Raw genomic sequence first — 15,163 nt, forward strand, 5'->3', positions numbered from 1 at the left:
TCCGTGGATTCCTCCCCCCCCTCTTCGATTTTCAAATAAACAACGCTAAACTATTTCAACTATAAAAAAAACGAAAATTCCAAATTTTTTCGAAAATTCATCGTGGAAATTTTCCGTAAACGCGAAAAACATAAATTTGCAACAATCGAAAACCAGAACCGTTCATGATATGAAAAAATGGTTCAAATAAAAAATGTACCACTCCTCAAAACTAAGCCTCCTGGCTCATCAAAGTGACAAGAAATTGTCTGTGTTCTGAGAAAATGGTTAAAACATGAAAAAAAAATCGCCATGGCAACGACACGACACCATCATGCCAACTGTCAAAATTTAAAGTGACCCATCAAAAGAAATCAACACGCCGTGAAATTCGAAAATGCCAATGCTAGCGCATTGCACTGTGTCCTGACATTGGAACATCTTTGAAATCCGTCATTGGTAAAACGTTCGTAGCAGAAAAGACGCAATAAATTAATTTTCGTGGGTTGGCAACACTTTTCTCGGTGTCTGCGCCCTTTCGAAAATCGCGAGACTGAAAAAACGAGTAGTCGCGCATTGAAACCCGTATGGCCCGAGACGACGTAAGTCAGGCGTTATTTTGTCGTTTCGGTATGACAAATATACGGTCAACCAACGGCTTAGAAACGATCAGGCCACGAGAAAAGAACGACAAAATCACGACTAACGCATCGTTCGTAATTTTGTCGTTTTCGCACGATTCGGCTGTCATTAAAACGGCACTTTTTATGCCAAAGAAACGACAAAATTATTGCCTGGCCTCAGGGCCCTCCCCAGCGGTGCAACGCTACAGTTCTCATACCTAGAAGACGTGCCCAAAGGGACGCGATGGGTATGCCTCCAAGCCCCAACCAGACCCCCCACCCTCTCCGAACTGTCGTGTTTCGATTCTATCGATTGTGTCTACTCGAGAACCGAGGTGTAATGTGAATGTGAATTCGAATAAAGAATCAGTTCAACAAGTAACTCCAGTGTCTGCAGTTCTCTCTCCCCATCCGGTCACGAACTCTGTCCGAGTCTAACCAAGTCAAACACAACAACTGGCGACGAGGAAGAACAATCAAGAAAATTCGTCTAGTCAAATAGGATGGGAGATGCACTGCCAGGGGCCGAAAATCTACGAATCATCTTCCCTTTGCGGACTTTCGACCCTGATGAAATCTCGTGGTCAGGCTGGTATCAACTCTTCACTGAATTCTGCCGGCTCAACAGAGTGCCAGCCGAACCAGCTGCTGTGCCTCCAGCCCTTGTCGGTGCCCACAATGCTCGAAGATCAGCCTTTATTCATCACATTGGTCCACGGGCCTTCGAGCATCTCAGGATTTCGTGTCTGCCGCTGGAGCCAAGTACTCAGAGCATCGCCACGTTGGCAGCTTTCCTGAAAGCGAAGTATGAGCCACAGGGTCTGCACACCGTCAATCGTGTGCATTTCCATCAAAGATGCCAGAAACAAGGTGAGACCGCCCATGACTTCATTTCTGCCCTGCAAGTTTTGGCGGCAAAATGTAACTTCGGTAACAACCTCTTCGACACGTTGCGAGACCGCATTGTCACGGGCATCAGGTCAAATGAGCTCCGCATGCGCATGTTGTCAGAAAACAACTTAACCTATGTACTTGCACGTAACATGGCAATTCAAGACGACATTTTGCGTGAGCAAACGCGTACATTAGCGCAAGTTCAGAGCAATCAACATGTGAATTTTGTCTCGAAGAAGCCGAAGAAACAGTCTCACGCTGGTCATCAGTCTCATCAACAGAAACAGTCAAATGCCAGTCATCAGTCAAATCAACATGCTTCCAAGTCTTCATCAAGTGGCTCTGATTCCAAATGGAATCCTTGCTTCCGCTGTACTCGACGTCATGATGGCCGCAACTGTCCCGCCATCAACTGGACCTGCCATAGTTGTGGAGGAAAAGGACATATCTCAAGAGCATCTTCGTGTCCCAAGAACCGCAACAAGAGGTCCACCCCAGTCAACGAGGTTTCTTCGAAACCACCAGAGCCCAAGTCATTGGAAGAAGAGGTCGCTAACCTGATTAAGTGCTCCCAGGTAAAATAGTGCCTTTAATTTGATGTTGAAATATTAATTGACTTGCTAGTCCACGAACTTCTTGAAATAGTTCTAATGCTTGTCTGTCTTTGTGTGTTGTACGTTCTTTTGGGCGTCAACTGTCTTTAATGTCTTGTCTTTGGTGATTGATTCGCCACTATGTGCACATAGGTTAAGTCTAGTTTAATTTAAGGATCCTTATGTCATGTCATGTCATGTCTTGTCTTGTCGTAATCAAAGTTTTGTAAATAATTGTTTTAGGATGTCAGAGTCATCTTTATTAACGAGGTGTCACAGTCCCCACCCCTTCTCGTGTCAATGTCAGTTAATGGAAAGGAACTGGAAATGGAAGTCGACACAGGTGCTGGAGTTTCTCTTGTGAGTGTTACGGTTTATCAGAACCTCTTTAGTTCAGTGCCTTTGTCACCTGCACCTGTTGTGTTACGATCTGTAACTGGTGTCATTAAGGTTTTTGGTCAAATTGAGGTGTCTGCTTCCATTGCCAATCAGTCATGTTCCAATCTTACTTTGTATGTCTGTGAAGCTGTGTCTCCTGTCAGGTCACTGTTAGGTAGACCTTGGCTTGATGTCTTGTTTAAAGGGTGGAGAAACTTTTTCTCAATCCCAGTGCATCATACTTTGTTCTCAGTTCAGGAACGAGTGTCTCAGTTTGCTAATATGTTCCCAAATGTGTTTGATGTCAATAACGATGCACCCATTTCTCAATTCAAAGCTTCTCTTATTTTAAAAGATGGTGTTCAGGATAAGTTTGCTGCTGCATATTCTCTACCTTATTCCTTGATTGATGTAGTTGGTGATCTGATTGATAAACTGGTCAAGTCACATAAAGTTTTCTCAGTTGAGTATTCCACCAATGCTTCTCCATGTGTTCCAATTAAAAAAAAGTCTGGTGGTTATCGTTTATGTGTAGATTTTAAGCGAACCCTCAATACTCAACTTCATGTTAATCAGTATCCTTTGCCTAAGATTGATGACATTTTTGCTTCAATCCCTAATGCAGCTTGTTTCTCTGTCATTGATCTCAGTGATGCCTATCTACAATTAGAATTAGATGAAGCATCAAAACCTTATGGCACTGCCAACACCCACAAGGGGTTGTTTCGCTACAATAGGTTAATCTATGGTATTTCTAGTGCTCCTTCAATCTTCCAGCAAACTATAGATAATATTTTGAAAGGTGTTCCTGGTGTCAAAAGTTATCTTGATGATATACTAGTCTTTGGTGATAGTTTTGATCAATGCTATGGTAGAACATTGTCAGTGTTACGTAAGTTGTCCAGGTTTAATGTCAAAGTTAATGTTTCAAAGTGTGAATGGTTTGTAGATAAGGTTGAGTACTTGGGTAACATCTTGTCTAAGGAAGGTAGGAAACCATCTCCAGCTAAGCTTGAAGCTGTCCTTAAAGCTAGGAAACCTACTACCAAATCTCAAGTTTCAACTTATCTTGGTCTTTTCTCGTATTACTTGCCATTCTTACCTAATTTTAGTGCTGTGTCTAAACCTCTCAGGGAAATGTCTGATCCACTGGTATGGACCCCTGCTGCTAATGCAGCCTTTGATAATTGCAAGAAGCTATTAGCTTCCAGTGGTGTTCTCATGCATTATAACCCTGATCTCCCTATTGTTGTCATTTGTGATGCAAGTCCAGATGGTCTGGGTGCCATTCTGTGCCATGAAATTGTTGTTAATGGTCGGGTTGTCGAGTGTCCCATCTTTTTTGCTTCATGTGCCTTGACTCCCACCCAACAAAACTACTCTTAAATTGATAGGGAAGCTCTAGCAATTATGTTTGCCATTAGAAAATTTTTCAAGTATTTGTGGGGCCGTAAATTCAAACTTGTCACTGATAATGCTCCTCTAAAGCACATTTTAAGCCCTGATAAGTCTATTCCTGTCCTAAGTGCTCAACGTTTGCAGCATTGGTCTTACATTTTGCAAGCCTACCAATTTGAAATTGTGCATCGAAGTGGTTCTTTGCTCTCTCATGTTGATGCTTTGTCCCGTTTGCCCTGTGATGAGTATGCTCCGGATGATTTGGAAGTGTGTAGCATTGCTAAGGATTTGCCTTTGAACTCATCTATTATTTCAGATGAGACTAAAAAGGATTCGGTGTTGCAACATGTTTTGTTTCAAACTAAAGTTGGTTGGCCAGTTGTACCTAAATACTTGCCTGAAATTGTCAAACCCTTCTTCAAGTTTCGTGATCAACTTAGCCTTGAAAAAGGTTGTGTCTTGTACAATGCTCGTGTAGTCATCCCTGCTTCTCTTCAGTCTAAAGTGTTGGACATTCTTCATGAGGGCCATGCTGGTATTGTGCGTATGAAAATGTTGGCGAGAACTTCTGTTTGGTGGCAAGACTTATCTCGTGATATTGAAACTAAGTGTGATTTATGTAACTCCTGCTCTATGGTCAACTTTAAAAGGTCTCATGATTATGTTCCATGGCCTGAGGCTAAATCCCCTTTTGAGAGAGTCCACATTGATTTTGCCACCCTGTGTTCCAAACATTATTTTGTCTTTGCTGATTCATTCTCTAAATGGATTCATGTGCAACGAATGTCTTCCATGCGAGCAATTGATGTAATTGTTGTTCTCACAACTGTCTTTAGTATTTTTGGTGATCCAATGTCTATTATTAGTGATAACGGTCCTCCCTTTGACAGTGTTGAATATGTTGATTTTTGTACTTCAAGAGACATTGTTGTGTGCCACTCCCCTCCATATCACCCTGAATCAAATGGTTTTGCGGAGAGGGCTGTCCAGATTGCTAAGAAGTCTCTCGAGAAATTGTTGCTTGATTCTCACAACAATACTCCTGATGATAACACTTGTGATTTAATTGTTAATAAGTTCCTTACTTCATACAGGAACACTCCCACTACTACGACTCTCAAAGCTCCTAATGAGGTCTTGTTGTCTTTTAAACCTGTAACTAGTCTTTCTCGTCTCCTTCCTAACTTCAGGTCGGAGTCTGCTAAGAAATCTGAATTTCGTGATGGTGAATCTGTTGTTGTGAAATTGTCTAAGAATCATCCTCCAGTTAAAGGAACCATAGTGCGGCGTCTGGGCCCGACCCGCTACCTTGTATCTTTTGAAGGAGTCCTTCGTAAGCCTCACATAAATCAGATGAATCACTCCTATGAATTAGTTCGTTGTGTCAACTTCACTGCCTGTGATTTTGTTCTGTGATAACCTAAGTTTTTAAAGTTGTCTTTTGTCATTTGTCAAGAAAGTCTGTCTTTGTAATTTGTCAAGTTTATCTATATTTTCATTGTTAACTTATTTTTAAGAGTCTTTTAAATTATTGTGGGGGAAAGGTGTCGTGTTTCGATTCTATCGATTGTGTCTACTCGAGAACCGAGGTGTAATGTGAATGTGAATTCGAATAAAGAATCAGTTCAACAAGTAACTCCAGTGTCTGCAGTTCTCTCTCCCCATCCGGTCACGAACTCTGTCCGAGTCTAACCAAGTCAAACACAACACGAACCTAGCGCGAACCGCGCATGCGCACACCGCGTGGCGCGCAGCCCCATCCCTGTTCAATTTTCTTTGCTCTGTTTCTATTTTCTGAGAGGGTGAAGCGGGAAAATTATTTGTATATAAGTAACTGCAGTAAACTTCAGTATTTATTTTTAGTTTTCTATCCCTTTTTTTCATAAACCAAAATACATTTATAAATATATTTATAGATATAATATATGAGAAAAGCAACAACTTAACAGATACCATCACAGAGAAATGCTTAAGGTTACTGTAAGGTGAAAAAACTATCTTCCAAAGTATAGGTGGCAGTACTTTGGTTTTTGGTGATTTAGTTGCTTACTATGAAAAACTTTTACAGCCACAGACTGGACTCCCAACTCCCATTAGTTCCAAAGTTATGAGGGTTTTAGTGTTATTTTAGTCGTTTACTAAAAATTCTCCTTGCGATGAACCAAAAAGTTAACGGAGGTGTGATTTTTTTATTTTGAGGCCCAATGGACATGCAAACAGACTAGCAAAGCCGGATTCGACAATATATGCATAGATAAGCTGTAAATTCTGTTTGAAAAATGCGTTTTGAATTTTTTACTTAAATTTGGTAAAATTTTGGTATTTTTTGGTGTTTTATTGCGTTTTTTGAGAAAAATTCCTGTTTCATGTTGGAATTTTGGAAATCCGGCTTTGCTACGAGATAGGCAAATCAATAAAGAACTTGTAAAACAAAAATCAAGTCTCGACAACTTTTGGTTCATCGCAAGGAGAATTTTTAGTAAACGACTAAATTTGTTACGTAAACTTCAATTACTCAGAAAATAATGGGAGTTGAGTGCCTCAACTTTAGGTTTAAGTTCATCTTATAGTAAGCAACGTGAAACCTAAATACAAACATAATGCCACAATTATTTTATAAAATGATATTTCACATTTTTTCACTTTACAGTAACCTTAAATAAACAAAAATAAACTATAAATTTTCTAACAAACATAGAAAAGAAAATATTTATATCACGATTTATACTTCAGAAATTACCATTGTGAAAAAGAAAGAACTGTGGAGGATGAATGGGAATTGGTGGGTCGTGAGTATTGATGATCTGGTGTAACTGGCTTTAATTGTACAAAATATGGTGAGTGAGGAGTAGTGTCGGAGCGGGATGAGCCTGGTAGTGGTGAGGATGTGGATGCAATAAAATTTTGAGATGTGGGTGTGGGATTAGAAATTTGAGATGTGGGTGTAGAATTAGGAGATGTTGGTGTAGAAAGTTGAGATGTTGAATGACGTGTAGTAACTGGAGTTGAGGGTTCAGATCGAGGGGCTGATGTGGAAGAAACAATCCTCCTCTTCTTCTGCTTCGCATTGCTTAAGATATTGGCCAGTTTACTTGATGCTTTAAAATTCATGTTGTTTCTATCACCGCCTCGTGCCATGAAAACTTGTGTTGTGTACACTGCAAAAAAAGAAGCATTAATGAAGCACTGCTCGTGTGTAAAATTGATCAACAAACTTTTCACAGAGTACTTACGTAGCAGGGTCTCTGTAATTTCCTTTGGCACTGCCACGCAGTTCCTCTTTCCAGTCACAGAAACTCCATCGACACCCTTGAGAGGCTCCAGGGCCAAATTGAGCAGAGCTTGATAATGCTTGGAGGGCTCATCTCCCATGTCTTGGCGCAATACTGCCACTTTTCCACTGTCCAGAAATATTCCTCTGTCTTTCAGAATTTCTACCTGCAACAAAAACATAGGTATAAAGGTTTTTTGTCATTCAAATTAATCAACCTCAGTTATGATTGCTTACTGTCAATGGCCGGTTTTGGAAACATGGAAGATTTTGAATTTTGTTTCTGATTTCCTGCAATTCCTGCTCGGATCTCTGCTTGGGAAGTCTGGAAACTTGCTGTTCTGTGCATGACAAGGAAACAAAATTTTTTACATTAAGCGTTAGAAAGCTGGCATGGACAGAACCAAAAGCCACAGTTCAGAGACATAATTAAGAGACAAAAACACAAAACCCCATTTTAAAAAAATGATTACATACGTGGTCCATTTTGAAGAAGATCCTCTGCAATGTCCTGCAAGATGTTCTCTTGGGCATGGATTTGAGAGGATCGTATTTTGGCCAATTCCCTTTTTCTACTCAGAAGGCCTGGGCCATTCGCCACGATTTTTCCTTCTGTGTTGACAATCAGCCGTTCGAGCATGATTTTGGTTCCTAACAGAAAAGCAAAAGAACAGCTGACTTTAACAAACTTGTCATCAACCATTGAGTATTTTGGGGTGAGGTAGGCTATTTATAGAAACTTAGACAACTTACCTGAAGCCAGCACCTTCCCCATCGTAATTTCATAAATGTGTTTTTTTTTCACAGTGCATTTCAACCATTTAAACTTTAGAAAGCTGTCTACAGCAATTTCACGATCCTGTTCTTCTTCCAAGATTTCATCAAAAATAATATTATCATGTCGAACGGTATCGACAGCCGGCGGGTCCGATGAAAACATAAGGTAGAAACGTCCCATTGTTCTACAATGATTCTACAATGAACTTGTAAGAAGTAACAAAACTACTAAATTGCAGATCTTCACAGAATTCTTGCTCTTGTCATGTCGTTTCGTAAAATGGGACGCAGAAGTAAACAAACCTCTTGGAGACAGGGCACCCAAACTAAGAGGCACAATTCGAAATATGAAAAGACAGACTTTTGATTTTTTTGGGCCGCATACTAAAAAGAAATTGTTGATTATAATACTTTTTATGGCATTATGCGTTAATATTACTATGCTGGATGAATTAAGCATATATTGTATCCCGTGAACAATGTTTCATGTTGGCAATAGGCGCTGCCTGCTGAATCACTCCAAGAATGAAGCGCGCTCCGTGTGCTCTCTCTCTCTCTTTCTTTCTCTCTCGCTCTCCTTTGTTGTTTTGACGACGAGCCGGACGGCGGCGAAAAGGACACAAACTAATGAATTAGAAAGTGGAGTGGCTGTTAAGTAAGTCCACCATGGAGGAAGATAAAACCTCGCGAAGATTAAAAAAGGCGAGAAAAACATATCTACAAAGTGCAGGAGACAGCGCATTGATGGAGTTAGACGCCGGGTAAGGTTATGTTTGTTTCGATACGCCCGTGTGCCTTCTGAGCGTGTAAGTGCAAATTTGAAATAATTTATTTAAATACTGATTCACAGTGCGTTAACCGAGGAGCTCAACATGGATAGCTTCACTGAAGAGATGGATGCAGAAAGTATTTCTGAATTGCCTCATTGTGCCCTCCCCACCCAAGGTAAACAATTTTATTGTCAATGTTATTCACAGGGCCTTGTTTAAGTGGTCTCACAATGTCAAATTTCTGTAGGATTTGTTGAGCCAAGCAGTAGCAGCAGCACCTCAATGTCCAGAAGTGTTACCTCTGTTTCGTCTGAAGTGCTGGGTGACGCTTCTATGGAACTAGGTTTCCAGCATGAAACATTGATTAATCCGTCTCAGTTATCTGAAAAAAACAACGACTGATACAGCTGCTATTGTTGAAAGCGGTGATCCTAAAGGTGAGTTTTTTTTTATCTTCTGTTTGACTTTAACTGTTACTCTGTTAAAACACAATAATAATTTAGGGCAATCATTATTCAAAATGTTCTATATTCTGTTTCCATTTTGTTATAGACATATTGACTGACAATGCTGAATTTCAAGAGCCAGTGCAAGACCCCGTGTTTCCCTCAAGGTTTGCTGAAGAGGAAGACTTTGGAGAGGATTTCCATCATGAGTTGTTTACTGAGGAACCCTTGGAAAAGGCCCCTGATGATCCTATTTATGAAGGAGCTCCCATTACTCTTGGAGAGAGTATTGCAGCTGTTTTGTCTTTTGTGCAATCAGAGCACATTAGCGGTGTTGGACTTGCAGGGTTGCTCTCACTTATATCTTTGCATCTTCGGAAACCAAATAACTATCTGAAATCTACACGGGAATTTTTTAAACTATTGGAGGATAGGGAAGAGCCCCTTAGAATTTCTTACTATTGCAGTTTGTGTTTAAAAAATCTACCCTCCAGTTCTAGCTTGTGTACTACTTGCACGGATGGTAAAAAAACTGTGAGTTACCTCATCCATTTCCCTCTTGAGCGTCAAGTGCAAAAAATGTTTAGCAGGCCTGGGTTTCAAGATGACTTAAACTACAAATTCAGAAGAGTGAAGAAAAATATTAACAACATCGAAGACATACTTGATGGACAGGCATATAAAAATGCAGAAGTAGAGCCCGAAGTAGGAACCACTGATGTCACAATGACTTGGAACGCAGATGGTTTGCAGGTTTTTAATAGCTCCACATTTTCTATATGGCCATGCTTTCTTATCATCAACGAATTGCCTCCCAGTAAAAGGTACTACAGTGAGAATATGTTAATTGGTGGTATTTGGTGTGGTATGTCAAAGCCTCATCCCAATATTTTTCTCCAACCGATCTATAATGATTTAAAAGTTCTACAGAGTGGTATCAGAATTAGTGACAGTCTCAAAGTACGTGCAAAGCTTATCTGTGGCACTTGTGATGCTCCTGCAAGGGCGTACTTTTTAAATATGAAACTGCATTCGGGTTTTTATTCCTGTCATCTATGTTTGACGAAAGGTGAATACTCAGCAGCTATTGGAAAGTTAACTGTTTTTCCATATGAAGAAAATCCTCCACCAAGGACAATGGAGTTGTACAAAGAAAATGTAAAATTTGCAGTGGAGAAGAAAGTTGTTGAGAAGAAGAATAAACATCTGCTTAATGATATACGGTGCTGTGGCATAAAGGGTCCTACAGTGTTATCTCATATGATTGATGGTGATTTATTTCTTTCTACAGCGATAGATGCAATGCACTGCGTTTATTTAGGTGTAACCCGTCAATTGCTTGGCCTTTGGTTTGATGCGGAGCACAGAGACTCGCCCTTTTCTGCCTATCAGCACGTGAAACTTGTCAATCAGAGACTGTTAAATATTATGGCACCACATTTCTTTGATAGGGCTCCAGAGTCAATTGATAAGCTTGTTCATTGGAAAGCCTCTATGCTCAGGGCTTTTTTGTTGTACTTTTCTGTATGTGTTTTAGCTGATGTTCTGAAACCCAAGTATTTTGAGCATTTTTTATTACTTGTCAAAGGCATTTCGCTTTTAAATTCATCAAGTATCAGCCAAGATGATATTAAGTTAGCTACTCTTCTTTTAGATCAATTTGTGGAGGAGTTTCAAACTCTGTATGGTAAACGGCACATGAGCCACAACGTCCATATGTTAAGACATCTGAGTGCCACTGTACAGCATCTAGGGCCACTATGGATCATAAGCTGTTTCAAATTTGAGGACATGAATGGCCGCATTGCTCGACTTATCCATGGAACTCGACATGCTGGCATTCAAGTGTGCTCTAACTTATCAATTATCAATCGTTTACCTTTGATGGTTCACAATCTTACAAATGAGGATGTTAAAAAATATTGTCTTCAGTTAAGACACAAAGGATTGCCATTGAAAGTAACGGAGGAAATTTCACCTGATGTTTTGTGTGTAGGTGACTTTACTCATTTATCTGATGATGATAAGTGGATTGTAGATGAATTAAAACAGGTAGTGTTAAACCCAACTGCAGATGATGTTCGATTATTTCAACGCTTGTATAAAAACAAAATTTTGTACACATCCAGTAAATATGATCGTGGTATGCGAAAATCTGCTCATGTGAAATATTGTAATAATAATACTTTAGAGCTTGGTGAAATTGTAACATTTGTAAAGTTAGTGCAGGAGCAGCCACAATATTATGCTGTTGTAAATAGACTACAAACTTCATATCCATTTCAGACAGATGCCTTCAAAATCACGCATGTGCACCAGGTTCATCTACCCCATGTTGGCATTGATATTGTTCCTGTGAGTAAACTGGAGATTGTTGTGTGCAAAATAGATGTATCTCCAATTGTATATGTCTCTGAGCCTCTCAATAACTTTGAGTTAGAGTAGAAAATAAATAAACAATGGTTCCACAATGTTTGTCAGTATATCTCACTCAAATAAATTTCCCGCTTCACCCTCTCAGAAAATAGAAACAGAGCAAAGAAAATTGAACAGGGATGGGGCTGCGCGCCACGCGGTGTGCGCATGCGCGGTTCGCGCTAGGTTCGGAGAGGGTGGGGGGTCTGGTTGGGGCTTGGAGGCATACCCATCGCGTCCCTTTGGGCACGTCTTCTAGGTATGAGAACTGTAGCGTTGCACCGCTGGGGAGGGCCCTGAGGCCAGGCAATAATTTTGTCGTTTCTTTGGCATAAAAAGTGCCGTTTTAATGACAGCCGAATCGTGCGAAAACGACAAAATTACGAACGATGCGTTAGTCGTGATTTTGTCGTTCTTTTCTCGTGGCCTGATCGTTTCTAAGCCGTTGGTTGACCGTATATTTGTCATACCGAAACGACAAAATAACGCCTGACTTACGTCGTCTCGGGCCATACGGGAACTGCCCCTTCATTGTTGCTGAGGTTGGATTGTTTGGCATGCTTCTAAAGGCTGCGGTTGACTTGTCATGTTTTCCTCAATTCTGTGACCAGCTAAACGGTTGGTTTGACAAACCGCACTCGCACTCCGTATCAAAGGTGTTCTAAAGGAAGGCCCAAAGAGTACCCACCCGTTGAGGGAGAACGATTAGCCGCTTTAGATTAGTCGCAGTTGGTGCCTAAAGTCAGCTCAAACCACGATTTCTGCACGTTTGTTACCGTTTCAACAAACTTTGCTGCAATACCGCTCCCAAACTAAGGCGGCTAATCGCACTCCGTAACAAAGGTGTTTCAAAGGAAGGCCCAAAGAACACCCACCCGTTGAGAGAGAACGATTAGCCGCCTTAGATTAGATGCAGTGGCTGCCTAAAGTCATCCCAAACCACGATTTCTTCACATTTGTTACCGTTTTGACAAACTTTGCTGCAATACCGCTCCCAAACTAAGGCGGCTAATCGCACTCCGTAACAAAGGTGTTTTAAAGTAAGGCCCAAAGAACACCCACCCGTTGAGGGAGAACGATTAGCCGCCTTAGATTAGACGCAGTGGCTGCCTAAAGTTAGGCCAAACGATGATTTCTGGGTGATTCCGTGCGTAGGGGGTCATTTTGGATGTACCAAATGTTCTTTTTTAAAGTTCAACTTTAGGGGCTAAATTTGGTGTAGATGGCATACATAGTACCCCACAGTACCCCTCTGAGCGTGGCAGCGCTACAAGTTGACTTTTATTTTCACTCCCTATGAAATACGGCGGAATTTACAGAAATAATGACGGAATTTACAGATTACGGAATTTACAAAGCGAAGTTTTTAGTCTCCTGAACCGCTGGGTTACAAGATAGGTAAAAACTGTTGACGGTGTCATTTTCAGCATCCAAAATAGCATTTTTCAGCGAAGGTTGTGGGAACTTCCTCCCTCAGATGGAGGAGCTACGGCCCGAAACGGAATTTACATCAATTTTTACACCCTTACCGTTTTGAACTCTTCTGACGGCCTGGAAGAGTCGTTTGACCGCCCCAGGTCCCGTGGGCACGGGCTTCTGGAAGTGTTTTTTATGTTCTTTCGATCCCAAGTGGTCGCGAGTTTCTAAAATGAAAAGGAACCCCAGTAGACCGTCATTTGTAAAAACAGCATAGGTCACATGGTCACACGGTGGACATTTTCCCAAAGGCTGTTTCGGGTTCAACAAGTGATGATACAAAGGTCACCCTCCGTAATTTTGTGAAGAATAAGTCAGGGGAGAGAGTGAAATAGCCAGTTTTCTTTTGATGTGGCTGAATCATATTCTACAGCATGGCAATGTTGTCTTATAGGTGTTGGTGACCATGACGGAACTTACAAAACGACACTTTAGCAGCTTACGAAACCCAGATAAACAAAAGTTAGATCGACTTATCCACATGAGGACATGGTCTTCGTTTAGTAAAACAAATTTGAACTGCCCAAGCTACCAAATGAACCTCAGTTCAGGCGCAAGGCCCCGGTGACCTGAAATGACCCCCTACGCACGGAATCACTCTTCTACACATTTGTTACTGTTTTGACAAACTTTGCTGCAATACCGTTCCCAAACCAGGACTCCTTTTTATTGGTATTTCAAAACGTACTTTTAAACCAGTTATGAAACTGGGAACACCCTGCAATGCGATTAGCATTGGAATTTTTTCCATTCGATTCCAAATTTTATGGGAAAATGGGGATACATCCCAAAAGTTAAAAATTCATCACCGTTTCCGAGCAAACCTACTCAATCTTCAAAAATGGGGACCAAATTCCTCACCGTTTCCGAGCAAACCTACTCAATCTTCAACAAGCTAGGGCCCGCCCTTCCGTCGAACCGAGTTGCCAGCTCCGCTTCGCTGCGCCGGCAACTCGGTTCGACAGGGGGCCGGCCCAGCTTGGCCTGCCGGCGGCCTTTCCTCGGGCCTTCGGCCCTCGCATCAGACCCAACTTGGCCAATCGAAGGCCCGGGCCTCCGGCCCGCTCGCATCACACACCCCGTGAGCGGGTAAAGCAAAGTTATCGATGTACCATCGTGACTTAGGCCCGCCCTTCTATTCACAATATGCAATAGTCCTTCCACTTTTTACTCCAACTGTCCTTAGAATATGCCCATTTCATTTGTCTCTTCGCCCTCATTCCGAAAATACCCATATTTGCCATGCTACTGCAACTCCTTGCAATAGAGGCACAGCAGGAGCGCAAAACGAGTCCGTCGCACTTTTTCCCATAACTCATGAAGGCGGGCTCCTGGACCCCCCTTCCGACCCCTCGTTGAAGAGGTATTGCCAAGACCTATCCAAAACTTGAGTAAAAATTTTCAGTCGGTCGACCCCCTTTTTTCAAGATCCTGATGTGACTAATAGACGAAGTCGGGCTCCTGGACCCCCGTTCCGACCCCTCGTTAAAAAGGTCTTGCTGAGACCAATCGAAATCTGCAATAAAATTTTTTAGTCGGTCGACCCCCTTTTTTGAAGATCCTGATCTGGCCAACTTGTAAAAGCGGCCGATTAGGTCGGGACCAGGTCCATTCATCTTGTCTCGTCGCCCCGATTCCAAAAATACCCCTATGTGCCCTGCTAGCACCAATAATGGCGGAAATCCCCCTCCCGCTCATGTAAACCATGATGCACCTGCAGCAGCCCTTGTGCGACCCGGAAGGGATTTGCACCACCGGATTATTTGTTTGGACGGTACTCCTGAAGTACCCTCCAAATCTGGTTACTCTAGCTCAACTCCTTCCTTGTACACAGACGCCAACAACAAACAACAACAACAACAACAACAACAACAACAACACACAGACACAAAGGCAAATGCATAGGCCCTCCCCCTATTTTTTGAATAGAAGGGCGGGCCAAAAATGGGGACCAAATTCCTCACCGTTTCCGAGCAAACCTACTCAATCTTCAAAAAAGGGGACCATATTCCTCACCGTTTCCGAGCAAACCTACTCAATCTTCAAAAAAGGGGACCAAATTCCTCACCGTTTCCGAGCAAACCTACTCAATCTTCAAAACAAGCTAGGGCCCGCCCTTCCGTCGAACGGAGTTGCCAGCTCC

The 15,163-nt window shown here is 41.8% G+C and overlaps 3 protein-coding genes across 3 annotated transcripts; all 3 read left to right on the forward strand.

The window, feature by feature from the left end:
• The first annotated feature begins 972 nt into the window (after nucleotides 1-972).
• On the forward strand, nucleotides 973-3,889 carry LOC117647228 (uncharacterized protein K02A2.6-like). Its single transcript, XM_034388872.1, has 2 exons — nucleotides 973-2,071; nucleotides 2,333-3,889. Exons 1-2 carry the CDS (start codon nucleotides 1,106-1,108, stop codon nucleotides 3,851-3,853), a joined length of 2,487 nt encoding a protein of 828 aa, XP_034244763.1. The 5' UTR covers nucleotides 973-1,105; the 3' UTR covers nucleotides 3,854-3,889.
• LOC117647229 (uncharacterized protein K02A2.6-like) lies at nucleotides 3,850-5,501 on the forward strand. The gene has a single exon (XM_034388873.1). The coding sequence runs from the start codon at nucleotides 3,878-3,880 to the stop codon at nucleotides 5,279-5,281; it is 1,404 nt and encodes a 467-aa protein (XP_034244764.1). The 5' UTR covers nucleotides 3,850-3,877; the 3' UTR covers nucleotides 5,282-5,501.
• Nucleotides 5,502-8,642: 3,141 nt separating this feature from the next.
• On the forward strand, nucleotides 8,643-11,574 carry LOC117647758. Its single transcript, XM_034389654.1, has 4 exons — nucleotides 8,643-8,674; nucleotides 8,764-8,858; nucleotides 8,931-9,120; nucleotides 9,236-11,574. Exon 4 carries the CDS (start codon nucleotides 9,709-9,711, stop codon nucleotides 11,572-11,574), a length of 1,866 nt encoding a protein of 621 aa, XP_034245545.1. The 5' UTR covers nucleotides 8,643-8,674; nucleotides 8,764-8,858; nucleotides 8,931-9,120; nucleotides 9,236-9,708.
• Nucleotides 11,575-15,163: the final 3,589 nt, after the last annotated feature.

The sequence above is a fragment of the Thrips palmi genome, unplaced genomic scaffold, assembly GCF_012932325.1.
Source record: "Thrips palmi isolate BJ-2018 unplaced genomic scaffold, TpBJ-2018v1 HiC_scaffold_2, whole genome shotgun sequence".
NCBI classification, from domain to species: Eukaryota; Metazoa; Arthropoda; class Insecta; order Thysanoptera; family Thripidae; genus Thrips; species Thrips palmi.

Coding starts and splice junctions, on each gene's coding strand:
- LOC117647229 (XM_034388873.1), top strand. CDS start 3,878: ATGTTTGCCATTAGAAAATTTTTCAAGTATTTGTGGGGCCGTAAATTC.
- LOC117647228 (XM_034388872.1), top strand. CDS start 1,106: ATGGGAGATGCACTGCCAGGGGCCGAAAATCTACGAATCATCTTCCCT. Junction 2,072..2,332: donor ACCTGATTAAGTGCTCCCAG/GTAAAATAGTGC, acceptor TAATTGTTTTAG/GATGTCAGAGTCATCTTTAT.
- LOC117647758 (XM_034389654.1), top strand. CDS start 9,709: ATGTTTAGCAGGCCTGGGTTTCAAGATGACTTAAACTACAAATTCAGA.